The sequence below is a fragment of the Agelaius phoeniceus genome, chromosome 3 (assembly GCF_051311805.1).
Source record: "Agelaius phoeniceus isolate bAgePho1 chromosome 3, bAgePho1.hap1, whole genome shotgun sequence".
Lineage (NCBI taxonomy): Eukaryota > Metazoa > Chordata > Aves > Passeriformes > Icteridae > Agelaius > Agelaius phoeniceus.
The window spans coordinates 61069259-61090882 of NC_135267.1; the positions used below are offsets into that span (position 1 = coordinate 61069259).

The following is a 21624-nucleotide window of genomic DNA, read 5'->3' on the forward strand; positions in this document are numbered from 1 at the left end:
GAAGAACTGGTGACAGAAGATAATTAGTTTAGGCAAGTTAATAAAGGTTAGCATATTTTAAGAGGTTTGAATTTCTTGTGCACTGGTATGTGAAATATCAATTTGTGTAGAAATTGTTACCTGCTTGTGATTAGGAAAGTCTTGTATTCTGGTAAAGAATTAAGTTGAAATTAGAACTTGTCCTGACAGGCACAGGTTAGCAGAACCTTATGGTATTTTTTCCATAAAGTCAGAGAGACAGGAAAACAAGTCGTGTTAGCCCTTAATCTGAAACCCAAGTGAATAGTTTGTTAAGTTTATGAAAGATTTACTTGTATTGTAATTTCTTGAAACAGATTATACTGAAATAAACAGTAGATTAAGACTTTCACAATAGTGACAGTGATTCTTCGGGTCAAAATACAATCTTGCTTTGAGTGAAAATTGAGTATAAATGACAAAAATTAAAACAAGTAACATTACTGAAATACCTTCACTATGTTACACTTAAAGTACAAAATTCTTGGAGAAATGACAGATGGAAGAAATGGAGGTTGTGGTGAGGTTTGTTTAACATCAGGATTCTTTCTCATTGTACAGTTGCCAAGTGGTAACATACATATATTGGCTACAGGAGTTTTTAGAAAACAGGAGCATACTCTATATTGCAAATTGTTAACAGAATGATTGGTAAAAAAAGTTGGCAAGTTTTGAAAAATCAGTTTGTATACAGGCAAAATTAAACATCATTGCAGGTGGATAAAGATGTTTTTCTCTTTAAAATAAAGAGAAATAATAAATAATTGCACTTGTTCTTTTCAAAAATAAGTTTGAGGGCTATTTGTAATGAATCTATGTAGATACTAGATTCAAATTTATTGTTTAAGAAGGAAGACATCTAAACAAAAATAACACGTTAATTATTTTTTTATAATAAAATACATCATTTTTAAAGAGTGGGAAACAGCCAGAAGCTCAGAAGCTGCTAAAGAAAATACTCAAACGACGCAGAGTGCTACAGTGGATAAGAGTACCGTTATTACAACACAGACAGAAGCTTACACACAGCCAGTCACTATGCTGCAGGTTGGTATTGTCTGAGTTTGCAAAAGCCCCACAGAACTGGTGGGCAGACTTCTTATTCAATACAGGTAAACTTTAACACTGAGTTTAAGTGATAAAATATTTTTGATTTAAGTCCTGCATCCATTAGTGTTCAACTCTGAAATATTTTAGAATTGTTGCCATCCATAATGTTTAGTTTCATGCAGTTGCTTAATAAATTTTGTACTTATGTTATTAGTGTTTTATCTTTCTAAATGTGTATAGACATTTCCAGTTGTTAAACTGACATAAAATTATATGAATGGTAATATATTTGCATTTACTTGAATTGAATTTTGGGCTTTTTCCTCTCTGCAAAATCTGTCTTCAGTCTTCCTATCTGAGCCGTCTCCTAATGTACACTGTGATCAGTATATGTTTAAATATACATGTATATATTACATTTATACTGCTTCTAATTACATCTTTGTAAATATAATGCACTGAAACACAATGCATAGCTCAAACAGAAATTCAAGAAATAATAATTTTCATGATTTCATCAGGATTATTAGCCTTATAATTATGCACACTAAACTTAATTTTCCAGTACTGTTCTAAAATACCTAAGTTTTTCTAGACACTAGAATCACTGTTTTCAAAGTGCCCCCAAATTGCTACACTATTTATATTTTTCTTCCTTTTCTCTCTCTGCATTTCTGCATTCACCCCTCTGTGATACATTTTTATTCTTGAATAGACATAGTGTTAGACTGTATTTTTGGCTGTGTAAGAATGAAGTAAAGATAAAATAGGATTCTTCCAGTGTCCTTGTTTGTTCATAGTGTACCATTTCAGAATTCAATCTAATTCTTCAGTGTTTGAAATATATACAAAGCCTTTGGAACATTTAGTGCTTGATGTCAATTGCAGTTAGATCAGTTTATCCCTTTTAATGTCCTTGAATACTGTTAAATATTGAAGCTGCTTGTTTTTCTTTCCATGAAAAAAGATTCCAGTAGCTCCAGCTGTGCCTGCTGTTAGCTTGGTTCCACCTGCGTTTCCTGTCACAATGTCTGTCCCTCCTCCTGGTTATAGCCCAATTCCTCCTCCACCCTTCTTGAGAGCAAGTTTCAACCCTTCACAGCCACCTCCAGGTAAGTCAGTAAAAATGAAATGCAGTGTGTAATGAGCATAGGCAGTTAGTGTGCCTCTGTGTACATCAAAATTTTCTGTCAGCTACTGGTTACTGTCTGAGTGAGTTGGCCTTTGACTCCTAAATTATATACTAGATTAAAATTACTTTTATCTAACTTGGTATTATTTTTACCAATGTATTCTGTTGAGAATAAGAATCACAGCTTTCTACCTTTTTGAAAAATTAGAATTTAAAAGTACTTAAAATCAATCTCCTTTCTTTTGAAAAGTTTGAAACTCTTGATTTTCTTCTTTGGATGCTACTGGTAGATATCACTTAAAGATGCACCTGCAGATCATCCGTAGTGAAGATGGGGTTGCTTTTGAAAACAATAACCATGTTGCCTCTTCATATTAATATGTTGTTTGCCAGTGTACAGTGGCACAACTTTTTGGGATAAATAATGTAGGCAGTCTTTTACTGCAAAAGTTTATTTGCTTTTCATGTAATCATTTGTCATTATTTTCCATATAGGTTATATGCCTCCTCCAGTTCCACCTGTTGTCCCACCACCTGTTGTCCCACCACCTGTTGTCCCACCAGTTGTTCCAACACGTAAGTTTGATTGCTCTAACAATTGTTTGTGTGTGATGAAAAGTTTACTTGTTTATATACTCCTTGTTATTTAATCAAAAGCAAGTTAATTCTGTGTAATGGGAAATAGCTGCACAGAAGTTGTTTAACTGTTTTAAGCAGGCATTGAAAAAAGACTTATAGAGCTTATAATGAAGACTGAAAAATTATACCTAACATGGAGTTAAGTTGCAAATTGTTAATTATTTGTATGCATTGTTCAATATTTGGACCTTTCTAACACATGTAGCTATTACTGGAATTATTTGGTCTTAGTCACTGAATAATATATAATAATTTATTTTAATTTAGCATTCTAACTGTATTCATTTAACATTTAAAGATATGTTAGAGCACTGATTGCTTAGGTTTGCCTGGAGCTCATGATCTCTAGGGAAAAAACCCTAAATATTACATTGAGGATAAGAAATTTATTATCAAAAAATGTACCAGTGAGGGTAATTAATTTCACTTCTTCTGATTTATCAGCCTGACTTCTACCAAACTAAATGTGAAGGTTTCACTATATGATTACAGTGATACACTTCTGTTATATCTCTACAGCTTTAGTACAGCCTCCATTACCAATTGCACAAGAGACGATGAAGGATGTTCCTTTTACTGGCCTTGTTCTACCAGTTGGCACAGTTACTAGCAATCTAGCTACTCCAACATTATCTGCTGGAAGTGTTTTTAATCCCCTGCCAATCAACAAACCAGAATCAGATGACAAAGGACCACATCTTACAGACCTTCAGATTTCTTCCAGTGAAAACAATAGATCTGGTAAGAAATGTTTTCATTATATGATATGATCCTGTACAGGAAGCATCATAGTCAGAGATTTTTGCAAATCATAGTCCATTGAGCTAGTAACTACAGAATAGGAAGTTTTGTGTTGGGTAGGGTATCATTCTGAATTTAATTTGGGGAAGCGGTGAGAACCATCTTTGTCGTCATCTGATCAATGACTTCTAGCAGCTTATGCTTAAGTATGTTTTTCTCATAGTCTCAAGAAGTAAAGCTGAATCTGGGAACTCATCAGAAAACTTCTTAGAAGTGCAGTTTGATTACACAAGTAGCAATGGAAAGGAGCAGGAGAGTGTAGGATAGTATAACATCTATAGAACTTCATCAAAGATTTTAATAGTTTATTGCATAAATTGGGTGATGGCTTTGGGGTTTGTTAATTTTAGCTACTATACAGTCTTTACTATGTAGAGACATTAATTTCTGTGGCATAATGTCTATGTATCACCAATGTGTTTGAAATAATATATATTACCTATAGAAACTAGGACACACCTTGTCAGCAGTATCATCACTGCATGCATTACCTGAACATGGATTAAATCGCATTTTGTGTTAACACTGATATTTTTTGTTAATTGTTTTTCTTGTCACTGCATTTCAGTGCAAAGTGATGTCTCGAGTACCTCTGGACTTGTTGGAGGAGTGCAGCCACCCAGTGTCTCAAGCAATTCTGGGCTTACTGGAGAAGGGCCACCATCCACTGTCTCAAGTAGCTCTGGGCTTCCAGGGGGAATACAGCCACCCAGTGTTTCAAGCAGCTCTGGACTTGTAGGAGGAGTGCAACCACCAACTGTTTCCAGCAATTCTGGTCTTGCAGGAGGAATGCAGCTACCTGCTGTCTCCAGTAGCTCTTCTCTTGCTGGCGGGATTCAGCCAACTAACGCCTCAAGTAGCTCTGGACTTATGGCTGGAGTGCCACCACCAAATGTCTCAAGTAACTCAGGGCTTCTAGCTGGAGTTCATCCACCTGGTGTCTCAAGCAGCCCTGGCCTTCTGACAGGAATGCAGCCACCCAGTGTGTCCAGCAGCTCAGGAGTTCTGGCAGGAGTACAGCCACCGAGTGTTTCAAGCAACTCTGGGCTTCTCATAATGCCACCACCCAATGTTTCAACTAGTTCTGGACTTATGGGAGTGCCACCACCAAATATTTCAAGTAATTCTGGACTTCTGGCAATGCAGCATCCAGCTGCAGTTCCAAACATGCCTCATTTAAATATCAGTAATCAAAGAATGCCAGGAATGCCTCTTATAGATATCCGTCCAGGCCTAATGCCCCATTCGCCTGGACCAAGGTTTCCTTTAATGCAGCCAGGAATGCCACCACAGCGTGCTATTCCTCCTCCCGCAATCCTTGATCCATCTCTTCATCCACCACCACCACCTCGAGGTCCTTTTCCTCCAGGAGATATTTTTAATCAAACAGAAAGACCTTTTGGAACACCAGGAAGACAAAATATCGATAACATTTCTAATCCAGAGAAAAGGCTACCACTTGGAGGTGATAACATTCAACAGGAGGGGGACAGAGATTATCGCTTTCCTCCGGTGGAAAACCGAGATAATCTTAACAGACCATCTCCAGTGGATGTCAGAGATTCTGTTGGACGACCACCAGTTGATCCAAGAGAGGGTATAGGAAGGCCTCCAGTAGATGGAAGAGAACACTTTGCTAGACCACATATAGACATGAGAGAAAGTTTTGGAAGACCAGGTATAGATAACCTTGGCCGAAGAGAGCATTTTGGTTTCAATTCAGACAAGCACTGGGGACAGAGAGGAGATTATGATGAAAGAGAGCACCATGCCTTCCCTATTTATGGTGGCCCTAAAGGCTTCCATGAAGACAGAGAGAGGTTTCGGCATGTAAACTATAGGTTTGATAGTAGAAGTGGTCCCAGTTGGAATAGAGGATTTGAACAAGATGCTCACAGAGATTTTGATGACCGCAGAAGACCCTGGGAAAGACAGAGGGATAGGGATGACAGAGATTTTAATTTCTGCAGAGAAATTAATGGAAACAGGTTTGGAAGAGACAGAATGTCAAACAACTGGATCCCGCCTCCACATCCAAGGGTTTTTGAATATTTTGATGGGGCCACTTCTCAACGCAAAGCTGATAATATGCCCCAGGTTAATGGTGAAAATACAGAGACAGAAAGTCAGCCACCAACTGCACAGGTGCAGGATGATCCAGAACTTTATGAAAAACTGACATCTTCTGTCGAGATAAACAAAGAGAAGAGTGACACAGAAGCTGATATAGAGAGTGAACCAGTGGTAGAAAGCACAGAAACTGAGGGGACATAATCATCACTCAGTAGGTAAAAGATACCTTTTGTAAAGTTGTCATCTCTCTGTAATAGATAAATGGCTGACTGGACCGTAGCAGTTCACTTTTGTCTGCCAGAATTAAGTTAATCTGATGTTCATGTTCATCTTTCACTTAAATAACTGTACAACTGACTTGTATAGAACACTGTTCTTAATTTGAACATGGTAGGTAAACGTTTTTTGCTTTTGAGTTTTTTTTAAATTTTATTTTATTTCTTTGGTAAAGCATAAACTTGCCCCCAATTGCTTTTAATTTCACAATGATAAATTAACAGCTTGTCAAACAAAGACTTCCTATGGAAGAAAATGGAATTTTTAGATACTACCCTTAGTTTGGCTATCAAAATTGTTACACTTGAAAACAGGTGCTGGTGTATCTTGTCCGTGTTTTTAGGCTGCTGCAGAATTTTAAAGTATAGATAAAGCTGTGATATTTTATGTTCCTACAATTCGGCAGAAAAAAAAATGGCCCATGTTACTTAAGGAGCATAACACAGAGATTAAAAGTGATTTTGTAAAATCTACACTATAGTCTCTGTTTTCTCTAAAGTAAGTGTTTGTGATTTGTTCCTCGTACTGCAGTGGGTTTAAAAAATGAAAAAGTACATTTTAATGTTGGGTGCATTTTGTTTTTAGATGCCAATAAAGCATATTTGTTTGATAACAGTGTTTTAGGTATTGTATTTTTTTTAAAAACCTGCAAGCTCTAAAAACTTGGAATCAGCTCTGATATATGCTTAGCCAGTTGTTGCAAAAGGTTTATATTACTTTTGTGAAACCAGTGCAACAGTTACATGTGGAAGAAGCATATGGTTTTTACATCAAAGATCATGCAGTCATATTAGTTTATGTAAATAACATGTATGTAAATATCTGTGTAAACTGTTTGTAGATACCATTTTTCTGTGTGTGCCTGTGTATGTGCAAGCACTCACAGAATACTGTAGGCACTTCAATAAAATTGAAATGAAACTAGGTTGTGAAAATTTGCTTTTCACCTTCTTTAGGTAGTAAGATAAAACTTATTTCACTGCAGTGCTGTCAAGCTTCTATTTATCTGCTCATCCCCATTGTTACAATGTTCTTACTGCTTCTAGAAGGTGGAATATATATACTGTAAGAATATGCAGTATTATTCCAGCTTACTTTTTAAAATGCAGATATGCATGAAGCCAAAGCTTAAATGAGTATTTGCAATTTTTATTTTGTAATATATTTGGTGTTCTGGATAGATAGTGTTAGTGTTTGAGTACTCCGTGGTTAATTGATTTTAATGACTCAAAGCTCAGAAATGTTGCATTAAAAGTAAGCTGATGTTGGTCTAAAAACCCTACATGTTTTACAGAAATAAGAGTTGGGGGGTTGTGTTTTGATGGAATAACATTGAAGTTGAACCTCTTTTTAAATTGTTGAGATGAATTGGCTGCTTAGGTAAATTAGTAGTGCTATTCTCTCCTCTTTCATCTGCTTTGCTACTTGTGTATCCTTTCAATTGAAAAGGTTAAGCTGTAGGATGATGTCAGATTTTCAGTTTGTTCCATTCAAGTGCATTTCACCAACTTGTTTCAAAATAAGTTTTGTTAAAATTCTGTGTCTGAAAGCACCCTTTCACTCAGCTTTAAGAAAGTTGTTTTCCTCTTGCATAATAAGGTAATAAGGGTAGATTCTCTTACATGAATGCCCGTTTGGTAAAAGAAACGTTTTTAGCTCAAATTAGACTTTTGATCTTTAACATTAAAGCATTAGCATGCAAGTTTTATTTCCCCTTCTGCTTCCCTCAAAGGGGTGAAAGTATGAAAACATCACATGAGTGTAAAGCATTAGCATGCCTTTGAACCTAGAAGCAAGTTACTTGTGTGTGTAGTCCTCTTCCTCTGGATGGTGGGGTATTTTTCATGCTGTGTCATGGTTCAACTTTTCAGTTCCAGGGACTTCTATTCTGGATAGTAAACAGCTTAATGAAGGTAGCCCTTGGAAAGAGTGGACTTGAATGAATTATTATCTATTGTGCAAGTAGTAGTCATTAGGTATGCATTAAATAACCACTGCTTTGTAATGGACCTTGCTGATGTGTTTATTACCAGAACGTGTCTTGGGAGTTGAGATGAAGAATGTTGGAGGTAAATGTATTGTCATGGGCAGTCTCTGGCTCAAAGAGCTCGACCAGTGCTGCTGCACCAGCTACTCGTAGTGTTCTGGTCAGGCAGATTTGATTCTGTGGAAGCCCAAAAGCACAAAATAGCTCTAAGGATATTTTATGAACTTAAGGGGTTTTATTTCATTTTAATATATTAAGTTTGAAAAGGCTTCAGTCATAGGCCACAGAAAAAAATACTCAAAATCAAACACATATTGGCAGTAGCTTTACTTTTTAAACATTTTGTTAAAAACCTGAAAACTAGAAGTTCATCTGTTGTTCTTCTAAACTGGGACTGGCAGCGTGCCAAGTTGTTCATAGTATGAAGATTTAGGTAAATTGCCAGGTGACAGTTGTTAAACAATTTGGTTGGTAGTGTTATAGAACAATGCATTTAATGAATCTATTATCTTTGTTAATATCTTTCAAACATGAATAAATTGGCTACTGTACATATGTGTTACACTATCAGTTTCTAAACGCTGTTTTTTTGTAGAATAAAAGTTTGTTGTACAGTCTTCAGTTGCATTATGTTTACAGCTAGAACTGTTCTATTTCTTATTTAAATATTGTAGCATGCAGATATGTATTACCAAAATATAGCCATATTTAGAAACTTGAAGGGACTTTATATAAGCGAAACTCTGGTTTCTTTATCTTGCCAGTAGGAAGTTTTAAATGTTTCAGAGCTGGAGTGAAGACTTTCCTTTTTTATTGTAGATTAAGCCATCATAAGCCAATGTGTGCACTGAAAGGAACTGTCCTGACACCCAGAGCAAATCTTTGATGTGATGCATGGGAGTGACTTTTAATTTTTGCTTTTGCAAAGGAGAGAGATTGGGACAGAAAGAAGATGGGGCCCAGGCATTGGGGTAGCAGTTCTGGCTTACGCCGGTTTAAAGCTTGCTGTAGTGATGAAAGGTTGTGGGTTCTAGCAACTGAAGAAGCTGATGTATGATTCACATAAGTAACAGATACATTGAAAAATATTTCAGGTAGCTTTGCAGGTAACACATTGTATTTAGGCATTCACATTTACTTGAAAACCATATGCATCCATAAGATGTTTGATGTATTTACCTTTTTAAACAGGCTGTGGTTCTTTCACTGTAGTGCATTTGAGTAGAGCAGTATATCCATAAAGGTGAAATGTAGCCTTGTTTGCTATAAGGACATGATTTCTTTGCTGAAACCTTTTCCTGTGAAGTACTGGTATGCTCTCTTTGTATGTGTGGTACTTCCTTTTGTTACAGACTCAGGGGAATATATTCAGTTAGATTCCTTTGCTTCAGGAGAACTCTATAACATACCTAGAGCCACTTAAGTGATTTAAATGGCTTTATGAAGTTAAGGAACTTTTAGCCTGAGTAAGTCAAGATGGGAGTACTGTAATCAAACCTGTAGTGAGGCATGCAGGCATTCCTTAAGCACAGTTGGAAAATGATAAAATAAACTTACATATAGAAGGTGTTTATAAGATAAGCCAATTTATTACAGAAGTCTCTGAATACACAATTTGAGCAGTTTTGACCATGTGCAAAGATATTTTCTGCTGGTCAAACTGAAAGTACTCTTTTGACTTTTTTCCCTAACTCACATCTTTGGGTAATTTGGTTTGAAACTGATAAAAATGGATCCTAAATTTCATTCTCTGTCTTTTCAGTAATGGTGACTTTTTGTTGCTTGATAATAGGAGAACTGAACAGTCAGAATGATCGAATGGTTTGGGTTGAAAGGGACCTTAAAGATCATCTAGTTTGAACTCCCATGCCATGGGCAGGGACACTAGACCAGGCTGTTTGAAACAGCTTGTCCTTGACCATTTCCAGGGATGGGGCATCCATAACTTCTCTGGGCAACCTGTTCTAGTGCCTCACCACTCTCACAGTGAAGAATTTCTATCTAATATAAGTCTGCTGTACATCAGTTTAAAGCCATTGCCCCTTGTTCTTTGCTCTTGTAAAAGGTCATACTCCAGCTTTATAATTTTAAAACCTATTCAGAATATCAGGAGTCATCAAGAGTAACTGGAAAAAATTATTAACTCATGTTATTAAAGAACCTTTCCCTTTTTTGTTGTTGTTGATTCAGGTAATTAAAGTATCTTCCTTTCCCTGTTGTGACATCTACTGCTGATTCTTTTGAATTTTGCAGTAGTCAGATTTTTCTTTCAACTTCCTTTCCACAAGTAGGCATTCACTGTGATGCCATTTACTGGTGTAGATGAGAGATTGTTTTAAAAGACATAAAGGCGGGATGTTATTTTTTTTAATTTGAAGCTGTTTATTTGAATAAGAATGGCAAAAGTATCTTTCCTTAATTGTAACTAGTCTTACATTTTTCCTTGAAGGGCTGTCACAGTGATGTTAACTTATTTGGTACAAGTTCTTTGGGTGCACAATAAACATAATTCAATTAGTGTATGTACTTGATATTTCATAGTCAAGAAAAGCCAAGTAGAACTACTAAAAAGAAAATTCATGACATCTCTTTGAGTAATAACTCACATATAGGATCTGAAAAGTCATTCTTGTCAGTGATGAGAGTTTCTTAATAGGGTTTTTCTTGAAGTTGGTAAGCTGTAAAATTATATTTCCCGTTATTCTTTTATTCCTATCTTGCAAGAACTTGATGAAAAAGGGTTTGTCTCATTGAATTCCTACTCTTAATATCTTTTAGATGGTCTGCTACCAAAGGTTAGAGGAGGCAATTCTAGCAGTCTAAGCACTCTTACAAATGAAGAGGATCTTAAGATATATTATACAGTTGCAGATGAATGTGTTTTCTCTCTCCAAGAGTTTAAAGTGCACATTTCAGCACTTGCATACTAACAGTGATATTAGTTGTATCACTGGTTTACTAATCTTATTCTGTACTCTGTCATTTTTCTTTTAAAGCTAAGTCACTAGTGCTAATTTTAAATTTTCTTATCTAATAAAATGATACTAAAGCCCTCAGACAAAGGACTATTCTGTGCTTTGCAAAAAACAGTATGGTCAGAGAGCAGTGTAACTTGTAAATAGGCTAGTTGAAATATTTTTAATGTTTTAATGCTACAAAATTCCTCTTGAATGATTTTCTGTAAGCATATCTGTCTCATAATGGATATGTGTTCACATTAGTGTGTGTTAAGGTTTCTGTTGAAATGCAGAAGAACAAATTCTTTAAAGCAGATGACTTGATATGTTTCTCAAACACTTCACAGGTAACTTCACAGCCATATCGATTTGCATACCAGAACATTACAATTGTGTGCAAGCCAGTGCAAGAAACCCTTACCAGATGAATAGGTGAAGAGTGTTAAATGGATCTAGAATTGTTAACTCAGATGTAGGTCAGTAGGATTCATCTAAGCCATAGTTGCAGGGACTTCGGATCTGAATGTCACTTCCACACTAAATAGAGATCATATTGTAAGCAAAGTAGCTTTTTCTTGACAACAGCAGGAATTAAGTAGAAATAAAGTGTATTCAGTGTATAAAGTTTTTTCGAAAAATGCATTCACCTTTATCTAGCCCATGAAAGCTCTGTCACTGCCACCTCAGTTGATCAAGGGAAAAAATATTTTGGATTTATGCTGTTTCTGAGGTAATCACATCTCATTCAGCAATGCAGTGAAATGCAGTTTTAAGTGTGCCTTAAGTTTGTCCTTTTGAAAAGGACACCTATTTCAAACTTCAGACAAAAATGTAGAGAAAATCAATAAATTTTTTGTCTGTAGAATTTGAAATGTAATTTTGGGTTCAGCGATTTTCTTCCAGAAAATCTTTGTCATTTCATTTGTGCAAATACATAAATAGTAACTGTACACTCAACTTTAAAAATGTTTACTGAAAGTTGTGCTAGTTTGTCCAGTTCATTTTCATTTTTTTCCACATGCTTGCATTACATTATTTTGTCAAGTGGTTCTATCACAGAATTCCTCTTACAGTAAGTTAGAAATACCTTTGAATTATGTCATTCAGTTGCATAACTGAGATGTTAAAATCTAGGACAACCATAAGTCTTTGTCTTGAATGTCACGGATCTTTAGTGCAGTATGACTACCGACGCAGGTAATTCACTGTTGAGGACCCTAGTAGTAAAGCTGTCTGTGATTAAAAGTAAAATAGAGACAGCAAATTAAAATGCTTGCTGATTGTTTTGGGATTTTGCTAGTTATTAAAAGCAAAATAATGGCATCTATCAAATTCCATGTTGATTAGAAAACACTGTATTAAAACTATGAACTTGGAGGGCTGAAGTTCTCTGAATTGATAAAATGAGTGAGGCACCCATTATTTTTGTTAGAATGTAAAACTTTGAAGTGATTAGGATAAAATGTTATTTTTACAAAATATTGAAATGTAATTTTTAAGTTTTGTGTGCATACTGCTGGTAGTTTCTGTCTGTACACTTCACACGTGCTTTGTTCCTGTAATCCTTATTTCATGATCAGAAGCACTGTGGAAAACAGGAAAGTGGAATGAAGTATCATATTCTAGCAGTCACTGAAAATACTGTACAGAGTGGACCTATATGTAAACCACTGGACAGATAATGGTTTTTCAGCAGCAATAGCTTGTTAGCCCAATTTGAAATGAGAAAAAATACAGTTAGAAAGCATGAATAAACCTTTTTATTTTTTTAGATTCAGTAGAAATTACTGTGTGCATTCTGATTAAATATTTACTAATTAACAAGAAAGGAGGCATCCAAAGATTTTAAGTACTTCTGAGCATTTTTCTTAGTATTGCTCATACCTCAATTAAAAATGAACACCTCCTCACCCTGTCCAAACCACAAAAGACCCCCCCCCCGCCCCCCCAAAACTCAGGTAGGTGTAAATATTTGTAAGCTTACAAGGTTCTTGGAGGTACAACTTGACACTGATGTTAATATACCTGTTTGGGTATCTTTAAATAGTAAATACTTTAGAACCCAGCCAAAAGCATGAAGAAGAACTATATCACTTGCAGGGCATGTGCTAAACTTAAGTTTTGGTGTAAAATCCAAGATTATTTTATTCCTTGATTGTGTTATCCTAGTCCAAATGCTGCCCTTGTTCAGGGTTCTACTCTGAATGCTGATTAGAGGATGTTCTGATTAATGCCTGTGTCACCTGTTCAATAAGTAATACATTCTATGGATTGCATCACTGTGATACAGACACTAGTGAGAAGTTGGGAGTGATGCTGTTTAAGGCAAAGCTATCACAGAAAAAAAAGGGGAAGATTACCAAATTGTGTGAATCACCAATCTCAAACATTGCTATTGAGGAATGTCTGCTTAGTAGAGATAATTACTGATTACTTGTAATTACCTCAGTAGCCATAAGGGTGCATTGCACAATAGTATCTCAGTTTGACAAGTGCTGGCTGCAGCATTTCTTGCATTCTGCTACCTGCAGAAAACATTTTCTTGATTAAAGTTGTTACATTCTTTCATTTTATTGGTAGAGAATTTAAAATAATGCTGCTTTAGTCTAAACCAGTATGTGTTATACAGCCTCACTTGTTTACCAGTGGGACATGGCTGTTTAATTAGGTCCAGGATTTCAAACTCTCTTGGGTCTGTTTCTTTTTCAGGGGCCTTTAGAAGAGCAGGTCATAGAAGATTATATGGTTCTAATTTCTTTGATTTTTCTACCTTTTAACACAGAGGCTTCTAGGGGATAACTTTTTTTCCCTTTCAGATTCTCTTTCCTGTGCAAGTATTTATGAGCAGGCAACCCTAGTAAAGATTTTATTGGGATTCTAAGAGTATGATGAAATAGAATGTATAAAATATTTGAAAAAAATTGCAAGCACTATACTTGTCTAGTTCTGTGCTAGGAAATTCATAGAGTTCATAGAGAAAGAAAGCAAGCAAATTAAAGCTACTTAAATGCATTGGTCTTATCTTCTGGCTCTCCCAAAACAATTGTACTTTCTTAGTAGATCTTTTCACTGTAGCATGTAGAGCATCCCTTTAATACATGGTCACTGTTCTTTGTTCAAAATCCATTATGTCCTCCAGCTTTCTTTTCTTCATCTGCATACTGCTTTTTTTGAAAGCTTATGTTTTATTTAAATAGGTTTTTTTCCTCAAAGGATTTTTAAAAATGAATGCACTAGGTTAATAAAGTTTTCTTATTTCATTTTAGAATGTGTTGCTTAACTCTCAATAAATTTCCTTCTCCATGAAAAGTTCTTATATTTCTGTATTAATCAGAATAGAAGTAATGAATGACATGTAAAAAAAAAAAAAGAGAGAAATAAAAATTTTATTCAAAATTACATATATTTGTCATGATAGTCTGGTTCTATCATGTTCAAGAATTTAACTAAAATGGCATTTTTCACACATCCTAGCAGATTATCCTGTCTCTAATATGCAACTTGAAAAATTGTGCACAAGCTAGAGCAGCCTCAGGAGCTATCCCATGCAACTTGTACATAGTAGTGAATACCAAAGTCGTGGTTTTTCCTTTTCCATCCCTCTCCTTGTCCCTAGATATTCTAATTATTCTTACTCAAAGTGAAGAAATTTAAGCAACCAACAGATTGGCTACAAAAGCTATGAAGAATTTCACTTTTCCAGCTTGGAGAATTAATTTGTTCTAAATGTCTCTCATCTTGATTTATTAAAGTAGACAAACATAAGTCCAAAAGGAACAAATTGTGAAAGCAATTCTGTACATATTTCTAGCATTTTTAGGGTTAAAAAGCCTGCTAAAGAACTGGAAAGATTGTAATTAATGGGCTGTTTTACTTAAAAATTACATTTTCTTAGTGGCCCTTCTCAAGAAATTTCATTATTCTTTTGTCTCACTTTTTTTCCCAAAACTGGGTCCTATTAAGCATCCTAGAATGCAGCTTTAAAATTACACATCTTGTCTTACAGTAACACTCTAACATTGACTTGAGCTACATACCCCAAAACACACAACACATTTAATTTATTATTGTGGAACTATCAGTGCATGTTTATATATCCATCTTACAGAAGCTTATGGAAAGCTTAGCTGGAGAATTTGCAGTCTACACTGTGGAAGGAAACACAGACTTCAGTATTCACTCTTCCTTTTGCCATGCATGCTACACTTAAATTCTTCCTACAGCTGACACAGATTTGTTTTGACTTCCATCTTTGTCGTGTCAAAGGAGTCAGTGTTAGACATGGGAGTGTTCACATACAGATTTAACTGCACATCATCTCTGAAAATGAGTTGAATATTTAAAAATCTAAATATTTAGTTGGTATTCTTAATCTAGCTTGCTATGAAACATTTGGTTGGTTACACCAGATTTTTTACACTATTTGGTGTCTTATTTATTTAAAGTAAAGCAAAACAGTATTGTTGAATATATAAGAAAGGTTCAGTCTTGTTGGTGGTTGATCTTGCTATGAGAGAATACCAGGTTCCCAGTCTTATAGTATAGAAAATGATGTGCTGGTGAACTGCAAAAGGCAAAACCTTAAGTACCCTGATACTTGGCTAGAAAAATACCAACCACAACCTTTCATCTCAGGCTGTGAGGTAGCACAGGGAGTGCAAATATGTCCAGGCAAACTGCTGTGTTTTGCCAGGTGCACAGGCTTGAGAGTGGAATATTATTGAGCCATACAGACACAAGGCTCCTGCTCATCCAGGGATTGCCTTTTCTACCTGAGCCACAACAGTGGTATTACTACAGCAGTCTTTTTATACTGAACTTTGTCACATGTTTAGTATTTATAAGTAGGAGAAGTATTTAAAGTTAGTATGTTTTTCAAGATAATAATTACTGCCAAATCAGGTTTGTGAACCAGGGGCTCTACTTGAAGGGAACCCAGTTACAAGCAAGAAAGATGATAAAATCACTGTGGGTGCTTGTTTGGATTGTTCTGGAGCAGAATTGTATCTGAAGATACTATAGGCAGGTGGTTCCTACTTCAAGGTCTCATTTTCTGGGAAAAAGCCAAAAGTTAATTCTGAAACTTTTTGTGGTTCTGACTTTCCAAAATACTCTCAGTAGGCTGATACCTCAAACACACCTTACATCTGCATGTGTTTTCCTATTCCTCATGTAATCTTGACCATGCTAAGTAGCAGCCAGCACAAACGTGCTACATCTCATTATCATCACTGTTCCTAACAAGGATGTTCTTGGGTCTCTTTCTATGCCCTTTTGAATCTTTCAGATGCCATTGTTAGCCATTTCTAAAGACATTGAAATAGGAAATTTAGTGTTTTTCTTTAGGAACAAAACCTCTAGTGGAGTGATGCAATACTTCCCCAATTTTTATTTTCACCCTGATTTCTTTGGCAAAAGCACTTCACAGTGAGCACGTCAAAGCTGCTTATTATATTATGGTTTCCAGTGCCTTCAGTCTGAAAGTGAAGTTTTGATGGATTTTGAAGGAACATTTTCTATGTACTCTTACTATTCCTCTATATTTTTCCTGCCTACATGGAACAGTGGTGTCTAGCCAGCCACTGCAGCCTATTTCCTCACCTTCTTAAGAGAGGAAGTCCAATGTGTCCCCAAAACAGGCTGACACTTTCTTCAAAGGGCATTTTGTCAAGCTGTGTGCAGCAAGAGGAGCATGCAAAAAGAGTAAGCCTGCCTTTCCAGGACACCTTATCCAATTTTTGAACCTTTCTTTGCAACAAGTCTCTGGATTTAGGAAGATGAGAACAGCAGCTGATGAGTTACTCCCCTGGTTATTTATCATCTGTACTGGTGCTCAGGGGCCTTACATGAATTGCAGCTGGTTGTGCCTTTTGTGAAGGGTGGCCACTTCTGCTGTGTTTGTTCTGAGCACTTGAAATACCAAGCAGAGCCCTGAACTCTGCTGGCACCTGTGCAGTACAGGAGTTGCTAGGTCTTGTCTGTGACATGGCACATGCTGCCTTGCACGTGCACCTTTTTCTGTTGCTTCTTTGAGAACAACACTATTGCTTCTCCACTATTTAATTTTCTCCTGTGTAAAATAGAGCTTGATGAATGTGAAAGTAGTGAGAGGAGTTCATACCCCTGCTCATGGATATATTGAGGATCCTATACTCTGCATCAGAGTGCCATTAAATTTGTTGTTTTCTAGTGGTGAAAAATTCAACAAATATTTCTTGGATCATGCTATTTCTATAAAACAACATATATTTTTTGGCTGTATAGACTGCAGAATAAGAAATTTGACCTAGTTTCATTTTATTCTTTTACCTTTTATCTTTATACTTTGTATCCTGTGTACCTGTACCTTGATTCTGTGTACAGTGTGCTCCTTGGCAAAACGCATTAGTACTTTATTAACTTTCTTGTTGTCATTATATTGTAAAGGTTCCATGTTGTTAGAGTTTCATACCTCCTTGATGTTTGTCATAGGCAGCTCCTCTAGGCACTGCCTCTTCCTGCTTCTCACAGCAGCCAACTGACTCCAGCTACCCTCAACCACCCAATCCACTCTTTTATAGCACTCGTCTTATTGGCTACAGCTGTGGCCTGTTAAAATCAAGCCTGCTTCTACTCTTTAGTAATTAACCCAGCTGCAACTCTTTAGGGGGTAAGATTACCTTCTATACTACCTTTATTTGCTTATATTTTATCCCCCTACACTTTCTTCTCTCAAAAATTATGTTTTTTCTATCTGAACATATCACAACCTAATGGACTTAGAGGAGTATGCAAAAATGAGCAGCCAAACAGCACAGGAACTGGGAAATCTCTTCCAGTGGGACTGAGGAATGGATTGTGGTCAAGAAAAGGAGAAATCTTTGAAGCTCAGTCATCTTACTTGTGGTTATTGATATTTTATTCTGCATTCTAAAATGCTGAACACTTTTGTAACCAAATCCATAGGATGTTGCAAGTTATCAAGTGTCAGAGTATCGTAGGATTTTTCTTCTGAGAGAACCTCTTTTTTGTGAAAATTAAACTGTATGGCAACTCCTCTCACAAGGGTGCAAATGTTGCATTTGAAAAATTTTCTAAGCAGTTGCTGATTTTGTTACTGATACAACAAAACTGAGATTTTATATTCCTTCCTTTAATGCTTAGGTACTGATTAAGAATGTTTTTAGAAGTGTCAGTAGTGTCAGACCAAAGGGAGTTTTCTGTGGTTTTGAAGAACTGTGAAACCGAAGGATTTGTGAGGAATGTTAAGTGACTTTATTGGGATTTACATGTGTCTTCACTTCCTTATAATGTAGAATTAGTGCCTAACTACCTGGCTGCTGCTGAGAGTTAACACTGTTATACTTGTGTTTTGTTCTGCTTTTGGTAATTTCAAACATGCAAGAGTTTTGTTTATGTCAGCTTTGCAGACCATGAAGGGTCACATGTAACCTGTCAACACTCAGGAGGAGTCTTGTAAACTAAGGAGAAATTATTGCTAGCCATGATGTTGATAAAAGTTATGTTACAGGGGAAAAAAGTGATTTTCAATGCAAGAAATGCTGAATGCTTTGTTTATGAGAGTAGGGTGTCTTTCTTAGTTTGATAGAAACTATAAGGAGAAACAACTAAGATAGCTGAGTTAAAATCTAAAAAGTTCTGGAGGTATTTATTTCTTTAAATTCTTGAAGGACATTCTGATCCCTCTTTTTGTACTCCTGCTTGTAGTTAAGATGTTTTTTCTTCCCTGGATTTTGCTCGCACTTCACTGTATTTATTTCCTAAGCCTGGTGACTTGCTGCTGTGAAACCAGCAGAGGGTGCCCAGCACATGCACAGTCATTGCTGTTTCTCTCAGCCCACTGCGGTGCGGCTCTGTGGACACCAGAGAGCTGCTGCCTTAAGCCCTGTACGGGTGAGGTGCTGTAAATCTTCAGTACAGTTCTCAGAGTCGTTCAGTCTTATGCCTCAGTGCACTGCTTTCTGTACAATTGCTCTGTGTACAGGTGTACCCTCTGTTGTACACTAGTTGGATTTTGTATTTCAGTTTTTTCATGTTGATTTGTACTCAGTGCATTAAGAGGAAGCCAGAGGTTTAGTCTTACAGTGTTGAAATGTGAAAGGATATCCCAGAAAGCTAGAGGTTTTCATGAGATAGCCTTCGTGAGAGACTAATTTCTTATTCATCTCTTTATTAAGATCTTTCATGGTTCTTCTCTGAAGTTTTCATTTCTTTTTTTTTTCTCCCCATACTACAGTGAATATCTTTTCCCTCTGTTCAAGAACAATGTAATTGTAGTATTCTCTGCAGGTACAGAGTATGGATTAAATTGTGTTCTTTACTGAATTACAGGAAGGAAGTAAAGGCGAATCTGGTTTTATTTTGGGGCTTTTACAGTATAAATACCCTTTCAGTTTTTACATGGACATGAGGTTTTTCAAACACAGATTCAATAAGCTGTTTTTAAAAACCACTGCTTAAAAAGGAAACAAGCTAATAGATTTTTTTCATTGCATCTGATAACAGAAATTCTAATTTGTCCCAAACGGTAGGAAAGAGGCCTTTTTTTCAGTTTTATTTATATCAGCAAAGAAAGAAACATCTGTAAGTCCTTTTTCTCATGTTAGAATTGGTTGTGTGAAGAAGGATCAAAGAGTGGTTTTCACATAGCAATGCCCAGGTTTGATCCCATAGAAGTTAAACTTTTTGATTGCTGCTTGAATTACTTTTATTGGGGTAGCACAAAACTCTGGACAGGTTTCCCTGTGTGTGGAGCCAAGGGCAGTATGTGTCATTCATAACCTCGTGTTTTCACTTGTCTGTCTTGGATTCTGTCACTCCTTTATCACCTGGCCACCATCTTACAGAAGGCATGTCAGTAAATCTCCTGTGGTCCCTTCATCTGTAAAGAGCTCCACTTGTGCATTCTTCTCACAGCAGAGAGAAGGAAAAGTCTCCCAGCTTCCAGATTTCTAGCTCAGGCTATCCAGCTCCTGGTGAGATGAAAGAGAAGCTTCATTTGAATATTCAGTGAATAGTAACTGGAGAGGTGGCAAGAGAGATGGCTTTGGTGGAGAAACACACAGGCACATTTGTAATGGGAGCATAGAGGCTGCTCTCCACAGCAGAGCCAGGGCAGTAAGGAGATGGATGGGCTTCTCTAGGGTCACACTGTTCACATGGCAGGTGAAGGAATACTTGTGAGTGTACCAAAGAAAACCATGTTGCACATATAAAGCGAAAGACTACCTTCATTGTGTAAGTGACTGCAAAACAAAAGGAAGTATGATTAGGTCTTCAAATATTGTTTGCAAATTATGACAGCCTATAGACTCAAAAGGGTGAGAATTGAAGATAACTAAAAATTGTCACTTTGAAAATAAGATACATAACATCTATAATTCTGTTTATAAGAAATCAAGAGCTGAATATATATTAAACTATATCATTGCTAAATAAATTTATGTTGATATACTATATTCTCTCATAAAAAATATAATGGTTCTATTTAATTCTAGATCAGAATATTTAGGTGGTCATTTTAGTAAGAGTAAACCTAGCTACAGGGAGAAAAAAACCCAACAAAAATTGCAAATGGAAAACTAGATAAAATAAATTATCATATTACTCTCCTTTTTTTTCTGACCTGAACAACTTGAAAATAAAAATAATTTCCACTTAAACAGCTAAAGGTAATTTTAAGTTTTCATGTTTTATGCTGCCACTGTAAATGCTGGACAGGTTCCCTGCCAGGTTTCCAGTCCCCTATGTCAGCCACAGCACAGGAGGAGCACGTGTGCTCCATGTGCCCATTCTGTGGCTGTAGCTGCTCAGCAGCTGCCACCCTTGCTTGGTACATGTGCTGTCCTGGGAGAAGGCGTTTGGGTGGATCATGGTGCTGGTAACACCAAGGCTGGGGATTCAGTCCCTCTATTGGCCATTTAATTTAGAGCTGGACTCGATGATCCTTGTGGGTCCTTTCCAACTCTGAATATTCTGTGAATCTGTGTGAAAGTTGCTGTAGCAATGAGGTGGGAAAGAATGAGGAAGTCTTCTGTCCACCTCTTTGCTGGCCAAGTAAATGCAGGCACAGAAAGCTCTCGTTCCTGTCTGAGCAAAGTACAGGCTTTCCTTGGGATCTTCTAGGGGAGGATATGCTGTACAGTACCTGTTTCCAAAGGTCAGCTTTATTAGAGATACTTCAAGTATCAAGAAAATAGGTTTTTTTCACATGATCATGTCATTAGGTTTGGGCCACCCACCCTACTGTTGCTCATCCCCAACTGGGTATGCCTGTAGCGAGGTAAGGTGATGTCTCCCAAAGGAGTTGCTTGAAACAAAACCTCAGAGTCATTCTGCTGAGAAACAGTTCCTTGGACAACTTAGCAGACTTGAAAAAACTGCTGCTTCTCATTTTATTTTATAGCTTTATGAGCTTTCTTTTAAGACACTTATAAAAGTCTGAGAGAGCCGGGAGAAATCATTTGGAAGTAGTCAACAAAATTACTTGTTGTGTCCAATTCTCTACCTCCAACATGGCAAACCTTTCACTGCTTAGAAGTGGGATGAGATTTTGAGAGCAGAAGCTTTGTATGTATTCTATTAAATGTTCCTAATTTTCACTAATTTATTCTGAAATTTTATTTATTTTCATTAATTTATTCTAATTTCACTGATTTTAACTAGTTTATTCTGGATATTTGTACTTTCAT

General features: G+C 36.5%; 1 protein-coding gene across 3 annotated transcripts in view; it reads left to right on the forward strand.

Moving 5' to 3' along the window:
* Positions 1–21624, forward strand: part of SCAF8 (SR-related CTD associated factor 8) — a 152335-nt gene that overhangs the window by 45671 nt on the left and 85040 nt on the right. For all 3 annotated transcript variants that reach the window (XM_077175412.1, XM_054628579.2, XM_054628580.2), the window contains exons 16-20: positions 935–1065; positions 2036–2180; positions 2696–2776; positions 3359–3580; positions 4209–5928. In XM_077175412.1, the coding sequence (XP_077031527.1) occupies positions 935–1065; positions 2036–2180; positions 2696–2776; positions 3359–3580; positions 4209–5914 (2285 nt within the window). In that variant the 3' untranslated portion in view covers positions 5915–5928. The remainder of the gene's footprint in view (positions 1–934; positions 1066–2035; positions 2181–2695; positions 2777–3358; positions 3581–4208; positions 5929–21624) is intronic.